This window comes from Poecile atricapillus, chromosome W, assembly GCF_030490865.1.
Source record: "Poecile atricapillus isolate bPoeAtr1 chromosome W, bPoeAtr1.hap1, whole genome shotgun sequence".
Taxonomy (NCBI): domain Eukaryota; kingdom Metazoa; phylum Chordata; class Aves; order Passeriformes; family Paridae; genus Poecile; species Poecile atricapillus.
Window position 1 is genome coordinate 40731886 of NC_081288.1, and position 18673 is coordinate 40750558.

At 37.3% G+C, this 18673-nt stretch overlaps 1 protein-coding gene across 1 annotated transcript in view; it reads right to left on the reverse strand.

Moving 5' to 3' along the window:
- LOC131592088 (thyrotropin-releasing hormone-degrading ectoenzyme-like) overlaps nucleotides 1-18673 on the reverse strand; it is a 204070-nt gene that overhangs the window by 123702 nt on the left and 61695 nt on the right. Inside the window, exon 4 of the mRNA XM_058863365.1 lies at nucleotides 560-714. Coding sequence (XP_058719348.1) covers nucleotides 560-714 — 155 coding nt within the window. The remainder of the gene's footprint in view (nucleotides 1-559; nucleotides 715-18673) is intronic.

Here is an 18673-nt window from a genome sequence, read left to right on the forward strand (position 1 = left end):
TGAGATAAGAAGATGGGAAAAACGTAAAATAAATTGTAATATGGGTTTATTATTTTAAGTTTTCTTATTGACACAATAGTTTCTGTACACATAAAGACTCACTTATCCACCATTAGTGAACAGAAAGGGTCACTACCAAGCTGGAAAAAAACTGAGAAGAAAATGGAAATGTGTATATATGACAGAATACAAACACTACTACCAATTGACTTCAGACAAAACATTTTTTGACATGAACGTGAAACTTAGCATGAATCTGCTACCATCATGTTTATTCTACATACCAGTAACAAATACACTGACACACAAACACACAGAATATACCACTACAGAAGAAAGAGATTCTGTTCATTGCTACCAATTTTCTCTCCTATCCCCATTTTGAGTCTTCACAGTTTCTGTATTGTAGGGATGTGTCTTACAGACCTCCATGTTACATGGATTCCAGTTACAACAGAAATCACAACCATCCATATGTACGATACAAATCCATCTTCAGTTCTGAAAAGGGGCACATGGTTTCTGACATTAAGATCAAATACATGAACACCTTAAATACCTGATGGCATAGCTCATGTACAATGACCATGGTGACATCCAGTAGGTATAAAATAGAAGAAATGCTTGGATCTAGCAGTATCCTTTGCTCCACGAAAACACTCAGTCCCCAGTTTTCCATAGCAGCATAAGGATGCTTAGGCACAGCCAACAGATCTAGAAATAGAAAAAATACATGTTAACTCCTTGTGGGAGCTACTGTGCTGAAGAGCTGCTGTAAGAAGGACAATAAATCATTACTAAAAACATTTTAAATAACATACATGGGGGGAAAAAAAAAATCACACAAACCACAACCAAAAATTCTCTCTAGTAATATTTCTTAGGAAACATTGATAAAATACTCATTTTCATCCTATGCCACTATCTGTTCACAAATGATTACCATGTTACTGATGTAATACAGTACTTAGTATTTCTAATGAAGCATTCTATAGAGAATCCAGCTTATTTATAGCACCTTGTTGATTTACTTCTGGGTTTGATACTGCTTCTCATGTTTACTACACCATATCAGCACAGTAACACAGACTCTTATTACAAGTATTTTTTGTATTTTCACTAAAACAACTCCTTTATGAACAGCTTGATCTTACACATCAAACTCTATGCAATGACTGACATTTAGGGGTGCAATGAAGAGATACCATTTCATAACATCAAGAAAAATGGCAAACTGTTCAGAATCCCCAGTTCTTACTAAACAAGGCATCTTCTGGTGTGCCCTGTTGCTAGCACACATCATCTGGGAGCAAGACTGCTGACAGCCATCTCTCAGCCCTGCCTGCTGGAACAATGGAACCACATGCAACTTAAGCAAATTCAGTTTTGTACTCAGTAAGTGACAAAATATTAGGACCAAGATGAGATAGTCCTTCATCAAGTCAAAAAAAAAGCACCAAGGAATCTCTCACAGTGGCATGAGGTTGAACAACTCAATACTACAATACGTGTCTTGGAAAAATTTTAACTGCAGAAGATTGAAAAGGAACTAAATTGACTACCAACTACATTGATTATGGTAAATTTCCATAGGAAATAAACCAATACACAATTCTGCTTCACAGCAAAAAACATCTGAAAGACCCCAGAAACAACTTGTTTGTCTGTCAGAAGCCCAGTACAACCTGTTTAAAGATCACACAGAATTTTGGAAGCTATAATGTGACATCAGCATGGTGCTCCCTCCAGTCAAACTAATTACCCTGACTTCTCAATTAATTAGCCTGGCTGCCACGCTCCTCTCTCATTTGCCTCTACTACTTCTGCTTCCAAAGCTAGTTCATTGGCAGTTATCACAAGTCTGTCTAGGTGGTCGTTCACTGGGTGACTTCCTAACATGAACAAGAGAAATTCTGACCTAATTATTCTAAATAATTCTCTAAATTGCATTACAGCACTGACACCTCTCCTAGGTTTGTCTGTTTTGGCTTGCCGATGTGTGTGCTGGAATTGGCTTGGAGAACAAACAGACTGCAGGAGCTCTACTCCAAGATTCATAGGAAGTTGCCACAGAAATACTGGGAAATGAGAATTTGGGTATATTCTAGCATTCCTAAAAGGGGCCTGCTTCAAGAAGCATAAAAATACCAGCCTCCTAGAGAATGCAATACACGTCTAGCAGCTACTTCCAAATACATGCAGAAAATATCCAAATCACAGACACACTTCAAATGCTAAGGAATAAATATTTTATAGAAAAGCAAACACTAGAACATGAGCCTAATTAAAGAAAATAAGGTAAAAATCCAAAACATGGTGCTCAAGATTAGGCATGTGAGTAAATTCAAAACCACATGCTTTCCTTTTCTTCTTCAGTTGAAGCTTGAACTGTACAATTTTTTCAGAATAACAGCAATTTGTTATAAATGACATGCAAAATGAAAAGCTCCTGTCTCCGATACAAAGAAGGAATAAGGATGGGATAAAAAAAAAGACACAAACATTACCAGGTGGAATAACTGAAGTTAATGGCAAGTTTTCAGTAACATTAAACAGAGATCTCTTCCATTCTCAACTCTGTAAAGAAAGCCCTAACTTCTCCTACACCAATTCAACTTTCCTCCAAAAAGTGTCTTCAGAAGATGAATACTGTTCTTATCTACCCCAATTAAGTTTTCAGCATATCCCTTTAAACACAGAACAGAACTAGCACTAAAGTAAAAGCAGGTCCCTATTTTTCACTGATCCTTTAATCTCTTTATTCTCTTTTGGGTTCACTTGTAGGTTTTGGTCTTTCTTTCCCACCAAAACGGATAGATTTTGTTAGTGTCATCCAGTAATAAACTGAAATAACTCTTGTGGAACTGGGAAACAAGGGTGAGGTCTCACACTAAACACGTTTACAGGCTAATTATAGACTGTCTTTTACTATTTGTGTCGTTGGTATTGCTTTGCTGGTTTGGACTGATACTTTATAGCACTGACACACCAATAAAACCTTCCAGTCTGATGGACAGATAACTGCCTTGCAGGTAGGCAACCACAGAGGGATATTTTAAATCACTTTCATCCAACATAGCCCCATTTCTCTGCAAGCCTGAAAAGTCCTTTCACGCACCGGCTACTGCTGAAACGGCTTTTCTGAAGAGAGAAAACAAAACATATTAGATAACCCTGTCAGTTTCCAGAATGCTAATCCCTGCAGGTGACATGAGCATACCAATAATGTTGAGTGAGTATGAGCACACTACCATTTTCTAGTACAGGGTCTGATACACTACACTTTAAGGCAAAAGAAACTTCCTTAATCTCCACTGACTGACAGAATGGTCTGTGAAAATACATCAACAATCAAAATTTTTTGCTACTTACTGTCCATGTCTAAATTCTGAATATCAAAGTTTCAATGTTAATTTTTCAGTGTCTGGTCTTTGTTAGCTTAAAAAAATTCTACTACCTTTAAATAAAATTCCAAACACGTCTAGTTTTGTGGTAAAAGACACAAAAATCCATATCTTTCTCTGGGGAGTAATAAACGTTTGATTTCAGAGGAACAATGTGTGATGTTCAAGTCTCAACATGAGAATTTGTATTTCCCTGTTTATCACACCATTAGAGCCCTGAGCAAGGTATCCTGTGATCCTGGAGGTGACATCTGTTAAGGTTTTAGTGTCATTTTTAAGGTACAAAAGGAGGAGTGATAATGCACATTTTGATGGAAATATCATTCACACATATTACTGCACGAAAGTGTTTTGCACTAACTGCAAAATAGGAACTACTGAATATATAACGGCTTGTGTACATGCTGCATCCAGTCACTCTGCGCACTATTTAATTAAATTCTTTGTAAAGCACTTGTGAATGTTTGATTATGTGGATATTGCTGGGGAAATAGAAATGTGTGTTATTGCTTGCAGAGAATAATATCCTCATGCGTCATAAAACTGTTACTTGAGATTTCCTGATATAGCAGTGCAGAGTCCCGTGTAGTGCTGGAATAATAAAGGGTTTCCGCCTCCTGGCCTTCACAGAGACATTCATGACCAACAACTAAAAATTATACAGCTAAAATAAAATCACAAGACAAAAATATGTTGGATCTTCACACTAACATGCTATACTGGTACAATTATTTGAAAACAAGGACAGCATTTGGAATTTTAAAAAAACTATTTCTGTGTGACTTTCTTGAAAAAGAAATTATGTTACAAAAATTGTACATAGCTCAACAGCTTTCTTTATTTCCAAACATTTAATTAAGGCATCATAACTATGTGAGCTTACATCAAAATATAATCCTTTGACATTATCATCCAGTTATCATCATAGTGCAAAATAGGAATTTGCAATTTCACACTTAAACTGGCCATAAAGCAAACACACATTTGATGGGAGTTTTTTATCTATGAACTTACTATCTGTGCAATGTGCTCAAATTATACTGTTTTTCAATCTTTGCCACTCAGTCATGTATCTTCCAGGTTCTGTTAAAAAACATTATATCAAAGCACAAACTAGGAGCATCACTCCTATTTTAAAATGAGAGCAAGGTTAGAACTGAAAAGGATTAAATGCAAAATGATCCAGCTCTCTCATGCAGAGTACCATGAATTTGTGGGGCCTTTCCCCCTGCTTTACCATCCTACTCTTTGGAAAACACCAAAGCATCTTCTCCATCACTGTGATTCCACTATACTTAACCACCCCCATTAGGAGCTGGACAAGGATATTGGTATAACATGCACACATCCTCACTATACATATAAATATGAGTGCACGAATAAACACCAACAGACATCCACATTTACTAACATTATGAACTGCAGTCTTATTTGTTTTAGCTGCTGGTTGAAATGTAACCAAGAGCATGATACTCCAGAACATGACAGTATTAAATTTCTAATACTCATGGTGAAAGTTAAAAGCACTAAGGGGAAAAAAAAACCCAAAAAACTAGATTCATGCATTATTTCTTCAAATTTTCTGCTAGCATACATGAGAAGTCTCCCAAATAAATATCTGAGACCCCTGAAACACTGAAAATTGTAAATGAGAACATAAAACTGAGAGACAAGAATTTTCTGTCAAGCATATATTTTCCTTAATAAATCCAGGAGGTATTCAGGGATAAACTGTTCACTCCATGAACTCCATGTTTTTCCCTTATAATTCCTACTTTTATTACAAAAATGACACTACAAAAATAATTTGAATTTATCTCTGTGCCTCTCACAATGTTATTTTCATTAATTTCTTCAGAAGCTTTCTTCAAGATATTGGTGCAGGTATCTTGCTCCCACAGGATGTCCACTTTTCTGACAACAAATTCAACAAATTAAGAGGAAGCATGGACTAGTATCAGTTTATTTAAGTCATGCCATAAGTATGTTTTTGCCCTTTCCTTGTACTGCATAATGCAATCAATAGCTTTATTAAATTTCTCTAAAGGCCTTGTGCAATTTCCTAAATGAATGCTACTGTAGCCATAGAAAAAAAAATAGAACTGTTTACCAGAAGGGTACATAATTCTACCACTCAGATTCCTTAATCAAAGTAATTTTTTACTAAGTAGAAGATGCTTTTCTGTAGCCCAGTATCATTTCATGATTTATGCAAGTTTATTAGGAACAAGCCAAATACAAAAAGTGACAGATATCATTAAAAAACAAAGTCAAACAGTAGTTATTGTAAGAAATACCCAAATTTTCTACTGATAATGGTACTTGCGATAAATATCTAAATTAGCTGCTGATTTGTCTTTTTTGCACTGTTTGATTAGTTTATGTCAGAGAAGTTAGTTCTGGAAAACCAAGTGACTATATACTTTCATCCCCTTAAAAAGATACAGGGGGGAGGGAGGAGGCAGGCAGGGGAACAACACAATGGGATGACACACCAAAAAACCCAATATCCCAAGGATAGCAACAAGGTTGGTAAAATCTCTCTCAAACCAATGTTTGCCTTGAGACACTTCGAAACACCCTATTTTCAGAAAATACTAAGTGCATGTTTTCTGAAAACTAAATCAATTCAGTATTTCACTTCTGGCAGTTAGGACTTAAATACCCTAAATTAGCTGTCTTTAAACTTAATAGTATTATTCTGTCTTATCTCAGCACATGTAAAGCATTCAAATGCACAGAAGCCACAAATGACCTGGATGACACCCCCACAGGAAATCTTCGATTAATGCTTCTGCTCAGCCAAATGCTTATTCTGGCACACATCAGTTTTTATCTCCAGAACTGTATCACCACTACCCTTCTGTAAGCTTGACACTTAACAACCCACACGGACGCTAGCCTGCAGAGTTAATGCAAAGGTCTAAAATTGTTTGCCATTATTCTGGTCAAATCAAATGGCTTGTTGCAGACCCTGAGGAGAAATCACTACCACACAGCAGTTTATTGCTGGGGTTTTTATTGCTTCTTATTGCTGTACAAAGTATTACTTAACATTAACTGACATAAACAATGGATGGATTCTCGGAGTGTTTGATACATATAGCAGATATTTAATGCAATGTGAATATTAAAGGATCCAAGAGGGGAAAAAAATGTGCAAGAGAAAGCTGGGGAGGGTAAGGAGAGAGAATATATCTTCACAGAAACAAAGAAAGAAAAACTTTGCTAGGTTTTCAAGCAACTGAGCCTTGACACTGGGTGATAGCTAGTTTACAGTTTAAGAAAATAAAATAGAAATCTGTTGATTTTATTTGACATGCATATTATTAAATTTCTTTCAGTTTTGATACCCCCAGTCCATAGATCATTGCTTTGTTATTTCAAAGTATATCAAATGATTCAATGTTAAAATGAAAAATGAATGCAATCACCCATTGAGGATGAATTGTGTATCATCTAGGTTATATTGATTTGCACAGGAACAATGCCTTTCTTTTAAAATAATACCTGGACAGATCATTATGAATTGCTGCACGGTATTAAACAAGGAAAAAAATCTTTCACAAAGTTTCTTTTTATAAACTTTTTTCCTCCGTTTCAGCCTTATATGGGAATTCGAACAAGGAGCTGTATGGCTCAAACCAGGACAGACTGAAATGAGTTCAGGTTTCTGTTACTCCAAGTAACAGGATAGTACTGTGTATGTATCCTCTACAGTATATAAGCAATAGAACACAAAAAATACATTCCAACTCTCAACACTGAAATATCTGGAGAGAGGAAAAAAGAAGAAATACTTTTGTTGCCTTCATAAATACTGTTTCTAACGTAAATACTAAGAGCACTGACATGATGGAAAATTGCCAACAGCCATTTTCCTACCACCAGAGTTAATAGAGCATGAGGATTCTATGGCTGAAAACAACACGACACTGATTACTGAGCACTATCAGTACGAATGCTGCTGCAAAGAAAATGATCAAGTGCCACTGTCATATGCCTTCTCTTTGCTGCAAAATCAAGGTGTGGGTACACAGAAAACTCCAGAACTCCATTCTACTTAAGAGTAGTAATGAGATAATTTTATTTTTTTTTTTCATCTGGCACACATTAAACTGATTTGCATCACAGTAATAAAGAGATGAATGTCTGCATAAGTACAACACTCTATACATTAAGATTTACCTCTTTTATGTTTGCTTTAAAGTAAGATCACATTCACAGGTGATGGGCACAGTTTAACAGGGAAGGTAGAAATAGGAATTTTGGAAAGATAGGCAGTTATTTTGCATTAGCAGTATATTATATTTCACATGGAAATAAAATTACAATGTACCTAATCATATTAACTGATACATCTGAAGGCAGTATTTTTGTGGGGACTGTATCTATTTATCTTCTGTTCCAGAGTAAGATGAGGAAATGCAAATGAACTGTACTGGATAACTCCTGAGATACTGTTTTTAGATCTTGCTGTGTATCCTAAGTCCTAGAATAGAGTTTATCTTACATTCTTATGCAAATACTTTCGGTATAGTAAATCAGGATATAACTTTAGTATCTCAACACTAAAAACAGTAATCCATTCATCACTTTGTTTATTGAATTATTTTAACAAAAGAATTAGTATCTTTCTATGACATATCACAATAAAAACCCATCATCTCGAATTCTAAAGAAATGAAAGTAAGAGGACTCACTTTGTCCTCATGCAAGTTCAAACTCTCTCCTTCTCACTCATACCTAAGGACACAACCAGGTAAACCAATTCTTGTCACACAATCCATACTCACAAGAGGCTCAAATTACACCTTAATGGATCAGAATACAGAAGTCCCAAGTAAACTCCTTGATGCATTTAGATTTCCTAGAGATATTTAACTAAGTGAATTTACTACTTCACTCTGTTACCAATCAGCACAGGCACAGCCTGCCAACCATGTGCTGTGCGGCAACTCATGACAGGTGAAAAAACTGCAGTCAAAAAGCAGCTACACAAGACTGTGACAGAAAAAACTATGCCTCTGCACAGTTGCCCTGTGTTTCCCACAGTAAAATGCAGCACCAAAATCTGAACCAACAAGAAGCTCCACTTTCCCGCCACGGGAGCACTGAGTGGTGGGCTCCACCCAGTACACACCCTATGCAGAAGAAGGCAGTAACATGTCTCCAAATAAATAGGGTCTTTTTCTAAGCATCTGGACCCAGACTTAACCCCACATGATTATCTGAGGGGGAAGGGGGAAGGGAGAAATAATTAAGAGAAATAAAAGGAATTAGCAAGATGGAAAAGCAGAATAGCTGAAACCTTCACCAGAGCTGAAAATCTCCCTGAGCATGAAAAACAATGGGAAGGGATGAAGACAGTGCTTCATTCTGCACCTGGAAACAACTGATACTAGTGACGAGAAAGACAGTAATTAGAAAGTAACCTTATTTCTGACAGTTGTGGTTCCAGACATATTTCAAGTGTTTAATAGTTTCAATTAACTCAGAGAATAGAACCCAAACATGAAAATCTGTCACAAAAATGGAATACTACAAACTGTAAAAATAAAATACTCTAGAAAGAAGTATTTGTTATCTGAAGTTACAAAAGAAAAGTGACACACTGAAGAGAGGCTGGTGACCGATACCAAATGCACTGTACTACTTAAGTTTGGCAAGGAGCTAACCAGAGCTGACAACACAACAGATTAGGACAGACCTGGGACAAGTTATTTCAGGAACAGACTCCTGACTTCCTCAGAAAAAAAGGAAAAGCAGAGTCTGGCAAACAACAGGAGCCATCTAGTCCAGAACAAAGTTTACCGAGATCAGTCAGATCTCTGACACAGGGAGTAAGATTGATAATCCAATATCCCACCAGAAAATAAACACAAAATAGAAAATCATCCAGAGCTGAGAGAACATGTGGAGCTGCACACACAGTGACAGTCTAGACAAGCAATAGTCCTCATCAGAGTGGGGGAAGAAATTCTGAAAGGGTGATGAATTACAGCTCTCTCTCCATTCCACCAATGGAGTGACTACACTGACAAGGGGGATGTGATGACAGCAACACTTACACCTATTAGTATTTCCTTTGTACTTCTATGATACACAAATGCTATAGGGTATGGTAATGCTATACCTTTATATTAAGTATGCCTTTTTAGTTCCCTTAAATCACATTTAAGCCAAATTCAGGTAAAAAAAAATCAGTCATACATTTTATCAATAACTTTCAAAGCTGACAACACTGCTGAATGCTTAGTAAAGTTACCACCAAAAAGACAAAATCTATGTTTAATGCAGTTACACTGATCCATACCTACATCCATATTGAACTGGCACTAACAAGGAGGTAATCACAGCTCAGGTCCTTGTGCACACCTTATGTTTCACATTTTCCCAATCACTGAAAAATTATTCACAAGTTCTGGTCTGAGAATTCATCCGCAAGAGATTAACTTCTCACTGAGTACTCTCAGGTGCACTCCTCCATTCCCTCTGAGATCTTCATATTCCTTCATCAGGCTTTGAAATGTTTCTGGGATCTAAACAGACTTACATCTTTCATCCTGACTCCTTCTGTTTCCTCCATGTTTGAGACACAGTCTGTCAATTTTTCTTAATAGTGCTTGTTCACTTCCTTAGAAATGCAAATATCTGTTTTTTAGACTAAAAAACATCTTCCCTGCTAAACTGGCTGGTAAGCAGCTTCTTACTTCAGTGGGGGATAACAACATTTTCCTCTCACTTTAGTAATTCATTTGCATTTTTGCAGCGTCTAATGTGACCTCCACCAGAGCTTACAGTCTGTATCAATCTTTACTTGCATTATCCAAAGATCTAAATAAATACAATGTAAGCAGTTCATTGCTGACTGCTGAGACCAACAATCCCAACACACCAGTAATGAACCACAACGGGATAACAGTGGGCTTGAGCAACTGAACCCCACTGCAGACTCACTGTTCTCAAAGTTAGAGCAGAGTAAAACAACTTCAGGATATAACAAATAAGAAAACAAAGTAACTATATATTCCCTTCTTTCTGCACAAGGAAGAACCCATGTAAAATTGGAACTCTTTTTACTGCCTACAAAAGGAAGTATTTTGAGAGGCCACTGATATCAAGTATTCCTGTGTTAGATGAATATGCAAAATTCGGGCAGATGCCATTTGAAAAGGTTATGCATTCATCTTACGATGGCACAGACAGGGTATCAAGTTTTACATAGTAATATTTCCTATGGGAAAAGACAGGAAGAGAGAGCAGCAAGAGGCATTCAACAACTTTGTGAAGATTTTAGGAAAAGGCCAAGCTAAAACCAAACACACAAAAAAACCAAAAAAACAAAAACATAAAGGACATACATTGGAAGTATTGTAGTGGAAATACAGAAAGCTGTTAGTGCATTGAGATGTGCAGGGAGAGTACAAAAACAGCATTATCATCATTTCTAGTCAATAGAAAAGATACTAAGATTCCCTGGAATAATGGATTATGTGACCAAATTTGTGCCAGATGCAGGGGGTTTTTAATCAGCAACTACTGTAAGCACTACTGAGAAACCCTGTTTACAGACATCGTAGAAGTCTGAAAAGGCAACAAGAACTGAGATAAAGAGATCTCCCTGTAATCCCACAGCCAATTCAGAAACAGGATGACAGAAAACATAACACTAAATTCTTGAAGTACCTTTAACACGGCATCAGGGCATTCCTCTAACAGATTCACACAATGGTTGGGACTGGAAGGAATCTCCAGAGTCTATATTGTCCAACTCCCCTGCTCAAAGAGGGCCATCAAGAGCCAGTTGCCTAAGACTATATCCAGATGGCTTTTAAATATCTCTTAGGATTGAGACACCACAATCTCTGTGCTCCCTAGAATTTAGCAGATGATCTTTCCAAGCTTAGTAGTTTGTCATTCTTTAAAACTTCATTGAACAGTTTGAATATTACCTCAAATTTAAATTAGCAAAATAGAACAATCAGGCCTCCACAAATCCACTACAATTTACAATCTTAGTTCAAAACAGGGTATTTTATGCTAAAGTCTAATTAAAAATATGTTTTAAATAACAGCATTTTATACACTTTTACTAACATATTTCCTATAAAAAAATTTCTTTTAGTGTCCATGTTTTACTTATAATACTGCTCTGGAGTAAACAGAGAACTCTTGTCATGGCCAAATGAAATAACTGGTTTTGGTACTCAACAGCCAGAAGAACTGCAGACAAAGAAGTTATCTACTTTTTCTCCACATATTTTGCATTTCACAAATTGCAGGGTGATGACCAAACCTAAGAAGGTAGCTTGGAAAACCAGAAGAACACTATCTTAAGCTAATGAAAGATGGGATTACTTCTGAAAAAAAAAATTAAGATCCTGTCTCAGGGTACCAACAAACACAGTGGAAAAAGCTGAAAAATGTCACCAGAAGGCTTGAGAGATAAAGTTGAAACAGATGAGAAACACAAACTGAGAAACAAGACAAAGACATGAAAAGTTTGCCTGAGACAGACAGTAAATAAGGGCTGAGAAGCAAAGGAAATGTTATCACAGGGACTATGAATAAAAACAGGAAAAACATTTTGAGAGGCTAAAGAGGGAGCAGGTGAACACTCCTTGCTAGGACACATTAGGACACCACCATCTACACTTCCTCAGGCTTATCCCAGTAAGGTTTTGTGTATCTTCAATTCACAGAACTAGAAGAAACAGAAAAGCTGTGGAAAAGCCCATCCACTGCTCAGGTAATAAGGAACTGAATGAGCAGAAGGCTCATGAGGTATTAAAATAATACCTTCAGCAATCACTTCAGCAATTATTCAGTTATTAGAGATGTTAACACCCTAGATGTTCATGTACTCTGCCTTTCAGAACTAAGTAGCCAGAATGGCTGCAGAGACGTTCTCAAGAACTCTGGAAATTAGTAACACCTTGGGAAAATTATAGCTTGAAAATCATTGAAGGGCAGAACTAACCTTGTCTCCTTCAACAAGGTGACCTACATAGTGGATGAGGGAAAGGCTGTGGGTATTTTCTACATGGACATCAGTAAAGCCTTTGACTGCATTCCCCATAGCATTCAGCTGGACCAGATGACTGCTCATAGTTTGGATGGATGTGCTGCTCACTGGGTAAAAAAAATGGCTGGATGGGCAAGCTCAGGGAGTGGTGGTGAATGGAGATATACTCAGCCAATGGTGAGTCACCAGTGGTGTTTCACAGCACCCAGTACTGGAGCCAGTGCTTAAAATCTTCACTGACAACCTAGACAAGGGGATTGAGAGCACCCTCAGTAAGTTCACAGACAATACCAAATTGGGTGGGAGTGTTGATCTGCAGGATCAGGAAGGCTCTGCAGAGGGATCTGGACAGACTGGATCCATGTGCTACGGCCAACTGCATGAGATTCAACAAGGCCAAATGCCATGCCAGACACCTGGGTCACAATAACCCCATGTAATGCTACAGTCTTGGGGTGGAGTGGCTGGAAACTGGACAGAAAAGGATGTGGTGGTGGCAGCAGCTGAACATGAGCCATTGTGTGCCTAGGTGGCCAAGAAGGCTACCGGCATCCTGACCTGTATCAGCAAGAGTGTGGTCAGCAGGACCAGGGCGGTGATTATCCCCTTGTATTCAGCCCCACCAGTGCTGAATGGTGGGGCTGTCCCTTCAGTCCTGTGTTCCAGTTCGGGGCTCCTCACTATTAAAAAGGACATGGAGATGCTGGAGTTTGTCTAGAGAAGGACAACAGAGCTGGGGAAGGGTCAGGAGCACAAGTCTGATGAGAGGCAGCTGAGGGAACTGGGATTGCTTCCTCTGAAGAAAAGGAGACTCAGGAGAAACCTCACTCCTCTCTACGACTACCTGGAAGGAGTTTGTAGCCAGATGGGGATTGGTCTCTTCTCCAAAATAACACGCACCAGGACAAGAGGAAATGGTCTTGAGTTGCAATATGGGAAGTTTAGATTAGGTATTAAGAAAAAATCTTGTCTAAAAGTGCAATCAGGCATTGGATCAGGCCACCCAGGGAAATGATGGCATTATCAACCATAGAAGCATTCAGAAAATGTGTGGATGTGACACCTGGGGACACAGTTTAGTGGTGAACATAGCAGTGCTGGTTTAACAGCTGGACTGATGATCTTAAAGGTCTTTTCCAACCTTAACAATTCTATGAAACAGCTTTACATAGTGCAGTTCCATTTGAGAGCGAACTATGTACACAAAATGCAGTGACACAGAACTGAGAGACCACATGAGTATCAAAAATGTTGAAGGAAAAACAGCAGTTAAACTGAACAAGCAAAAGAAGCCATAAAAAGAAGTTTGAATAAAGTGAACATAAAGCAGACAGAAATTCAGTACAATCAATTGCATCTGTCAGGTAAAGAAGCCGAGAACCTTCCTGATCAGCCCCTGGCAACAAAAAAGATACCAAAACAAATGCAGCACGTTCTTCTCCTGAAATAGCACTATTTGTCCAAGTACAATCTTGTTTATGCCCCACGTTATACCGTGACATTACAAAGTCATGGAGATAGATGTCTGTTCTCAGTACTACTAGCCCACTGAATACATAAACTTTTCCAATTATACAGAAATCAGAATGGTTTCCCTGAGTAGAATTCCACTCTCTGCATCACAGATTTAAACATTAAAGTTATATTAAAGTTATATTAAAGAACCATAACAAAGTTAGGTTCACAAACCTCATGGAAACTTGATAACCAATGAATAATTTACATTAACATAATACAGGTCTCATTTCAAAATGTTTCTATTATGATGACTTTTCTCTGTTAGAATCATAATTTTCCCATACCATCTTGCTTCATTATTATTTACAGAAAAAGCAATTTCTGATCATGCCTCTTAAAAGTAAAAATCCAATTAAAGATTTTGCTGCATCAGTAACGTTTGGTGTAGACCATGACTGAGCATACAGGCTTTTCTTTTCAGAAAATGTAAGAAAAACTTGCATAAAACAAGTATTGTAATGTCTACTAGAAGAAAGAGAATAAATTTCTAGATCTTCAGTACAATGAAAGGCACAAAAGAATGCCTAGTATGGAATCATAATCTAATAGCCCCTGAATTTAGGAAGTCTTTTTGTTCTCACTCCTAACACAGAGCACATAGCTAATTCAATGTGCACCACTGAAGCGTTCTTAAAAATCTTAATAATATTATGCACAGGACCACTGCAGTTCTGTAGTAAACCTGGTAAGCCAGGACACCAAGTCATCAAATCATCTAAACTGAAAGTATGCAAAATTCCATTTTGAAGACTTTAAGACACTGAAGTCTTTGAACCAAGTTCTCCTTTACGCTGAAGATATGATCTTTTCCTCCTAAAAGACAGGCTATAAAACAGCCTGAATGAAGCAGTGTTTACACGTGGCTCCTGGTCCCTTTTCAGAGCTGGAACAATCATATGCTGGTTTCAATGCAAATCAAATTCAAAAGGACTAAGGACTTGCTTAAAGCAAATTATTAAGTATGAAAGATCAAAGTCTAGCGCTCTACTGGCATCTGAGAATGCAAATGAGAGACACAGATGGGGCTGAAGGAAAACAAAGGAGAAGTGAGGGATTCTTTCTTGGTACAAGCATTAAAAATCTACCGGTTTAAATTAAACAGTAAAAATTATATTAGTGGAGGAATCCTCTACTTATCTCATGACTTTACTTGATGGAAGGCACATTACAGGTATTTCAATAAGAGGTCAATCTGGTTTGCTTTTTTGTGCTAATATTTTGATAATTCTCAAGATCTTTTACTCTTTAAGCCAGTTTTGTTCTGTCTCTTTTAGTAAACATTGATTTTTTTTTTTCCCCCCATCTGCACTTCAAATAGAGCTAAAACAAGCAAGGGTGGTTTTGTTTAACACCTTCAAAGGTGCTGAACCTCCTCTGGCTAGCTGGAACAAAAATGCACAGCTGTAACTAGTTCTTTATGGATATTCCAGTCCCAATTTCTTCTTCTTTAAATCTTTAAAATCTGTTCAAAATAAGTACAGTGCATTCTTCTTCAAAGAGGAATGGTACTGTACTTTGCATTACCGTACATAATCTCAGTACATTCCTTGCTGTCTGTGCTGACTGGAAGTTCAGCTTGATGTCAGCTTGAAGGTATGGCAGTGATGACCACAGACAGTCATCTACAGAGACAAATTACTAGGGGTTTCAAGAATACCAGCTATCCTGCCAGCAAGAAAAAATGAAACACATATTCATTAAAAGACACTTTTGTCCCTTGCCATAGCTGCACAAGGAACTGCTATTTCATTTACAAGTAAAGATTCAGTGTTGCAGTGACAATACAAATTTCAGTGAATGGGGTACTAGGCTTGACAAAGTGATGAGTGATTACTACCTGTCCTTTCAAACTTCAGTACTTGAAGTAACCAATGGAAAACTTTAGAAGCCTCAGACAAAAGATGAAAAATCTCAGCCATCAGTTTAGGATCTAGGAAAGCACATCCTTCCATCTGGTATTTAACATTCTAGATACTCAGCTTTTTCCACAGACATTCTCTCATCATTTTATATTAACTATTTTTTGTAATAAAATAATAAAACTTTTATAGTTTATTTTTGTAATAAAAAATAAACTATTTTTGTAATAAAATAGCTTCAATTGAAAACAAATATGCAACCACAATTAATTCATTCTATTCAATTGTATGCAATACTGAGAAAAGCATAATTATAGAAATACATTCTAGCAACTAAAGAAGAAAGACAAGGAGCGCTCATAACAAAAGTTATCACAGAATTCTGCTACTTAGTCTATAGGGTATCAATCCTTCTGGCATTAACATGTCATTCCTAGATATTTCAGCTCTTGAAGTGTTTTTCCATAGTGAGAGAATTCACTTGCATCAGCATGTGATCTAATTCACTAAAGTACTGTTGAAAGCACAGCAAGTCTTCTGGCACATGAATCCCTGTAATGACTTGGCCTCCTGAAAATCCAGGAATTCTGGCCTTCACATAACTCTCACTGTCAATTCAACGAACCTCTTCTGGCTCATTATATTTGTTAACTTGTCTCCTCTCCTAGTATTGTAATGATGTCTCCCTCCCTCTTGATCAAAACTCTATATCTTCTTTCTGACTATATTAGATTACTCCCTTTTACATCCTTAGGTACATTTGCAATTTTGTGTTTGGATGCTGGAAGGGAGTCAAGAAAAACTGAAGAGAGAACTGCATCTCATGTGACCTCCAAGAAAGAAAAGTAGTTGAGTCATCAATCCTTGAAATTCTTTTGAGTGCATGTAATCAAAAACCAGAAGGAATCTCTTTACCAGCCTTTCTTATGCAGAATCAGCAATTCTATCTTTTTGCCACCCCTTTAGTACCTCACACTGACATGCCAGAAATTTTACACTAGTCTCAGTGATGGAGGTCCATACTTACACTGGTCTAGTCTATGCAGTGACACATGATCAGCTTACCAGGCTCATTTAGGAAATTCTGTTTAACATATTCCCAAGAACAATGAAAATTTAGACCTCTTGGTCTCCCCTGTTTTCCTTGCAACATTTTAGGTTTCTACCTCTTGTACTAAAGGTTTTAAGGATACTGCAAGCAGTTGGGATGTATTTTGTGGCTTCTTCTGAACTAAATGACTACTAAGTAAGCATCTGCAATTAAAGGTGACCAGATTTTTTTCTTTTTCAATTGTTTTCTTGCAGGCCTGGTAATTTTCTATCCCTCCCTCTCCCACCAGCACAGTATGTCAGAAAACCATACCTACATATCTCTGTGATCAGATCTGAGGTTGAAGGTAACACACTGATGTCAACATGAAATTGGAATAACCTCCTACTTCCTAGACTTCATACTCTGTTCAGGTCCACATTGTTTTCAGCACATTATTGACTGAATTTGCAGGAGTCTGACTGTTACTTTGGCTGAAGGACCATTGACCTTCTTGCTTGCAACAGAATGTGTCTAGAAGAGCAGATCTGCTGTAACGTGCTTTTTCTTGACTATGTCAAGGCTCTGTGTAGGTATATGAACCAAGGTAGTGCTGGTAAAGCAGTAAAATGCTCAGGAAAAACACCAACTTAGAACATACCTGAAGCAACATTCTTCTGCACAGTTCCAGACTACATCTATCTTCCCTTGCCACTTGATGGAAAGCTGTGTCTGCCAGCCCAAACAGGAAATATGTTTGAGGTGATTGAATGGCTCACCCAAACATGCTGAATTGGCACACACTGCCACCTCATTGTAATTTTGCACCAATAAATCAACAGTTAAAAGGCATATAATACAAGGTGACTTCAAGTGGCTGTCATTAATTACGTTCTATCTTTTGCTTAGTAACCACCACAACACACTCCTCAATAAAACTAATCCTAATTACAGTCTGACAAGTTTCCCAAATTATGCTTATGATTTATTTTAGCATGACAGTTTTGGAAACTGCAAGAGCTGTTCATTTCCTTTTTATTTCACAAGTATATCCAGCAGTTACAGTCAGAGATAAACAAATATGTAAAAAGTGACATTTCAAGGTCCAGGAAGCAGCAAAGTCAGTGACAGAAGATGCTAGTGTATCCGAAAATACTAAAAATTGAACTTTTAGTAACCACAGTATCAGTTTCAGAAAATGATAAAAAGGTGGCAACTTCCATCCAATCCCTTACTGGAGCAAATTAATCAAAAATTCTCTCCTGCACTTCACTACAGACTCTTAAAAAGTATTTTCTTCTATCTATTTCAAACCAATCTCCTAGCACTTTTGATAAGCATCAGAGGTAGTAGTGTCCCTTGCAGGACATGATGAACATTCTGCATGAATTCATTTACAGTTTTATCCTTCTCGCTAATAAACTCTCTGTGAAAAACCCCTTTAAAATTTATTTTGTACTCTCAAAGTCAAACTGTTTTGGATAAAAGCAGGGGAGACAAGAAAGAAAGGAGAAAGAGAGAAATTCTTAATTTTAAATTCCACCTCTCAGAATAATTCTCATCTAAATCATTTCAGTGTTGCGAAATACACTTTTCTTTGTTGTTAACCTCCTTTTCTCCTGAAAACAAGGAAACAGAAAAGCACGTTAGTGTTTCTGCCCACTTAACAAATTCAGGATGAAATGTTAAAACAGGGGAAAAAAAATCAGCCTTCATTACTGAAACATACAGCCAAATTTAGAGAGCTGTATTTATGTAACGTAGCTTTACAAACTTTTAATAGGTAGCATACCAGCTAGCTTTCTATATTCCTATAACCAGGACAGGCACCTTC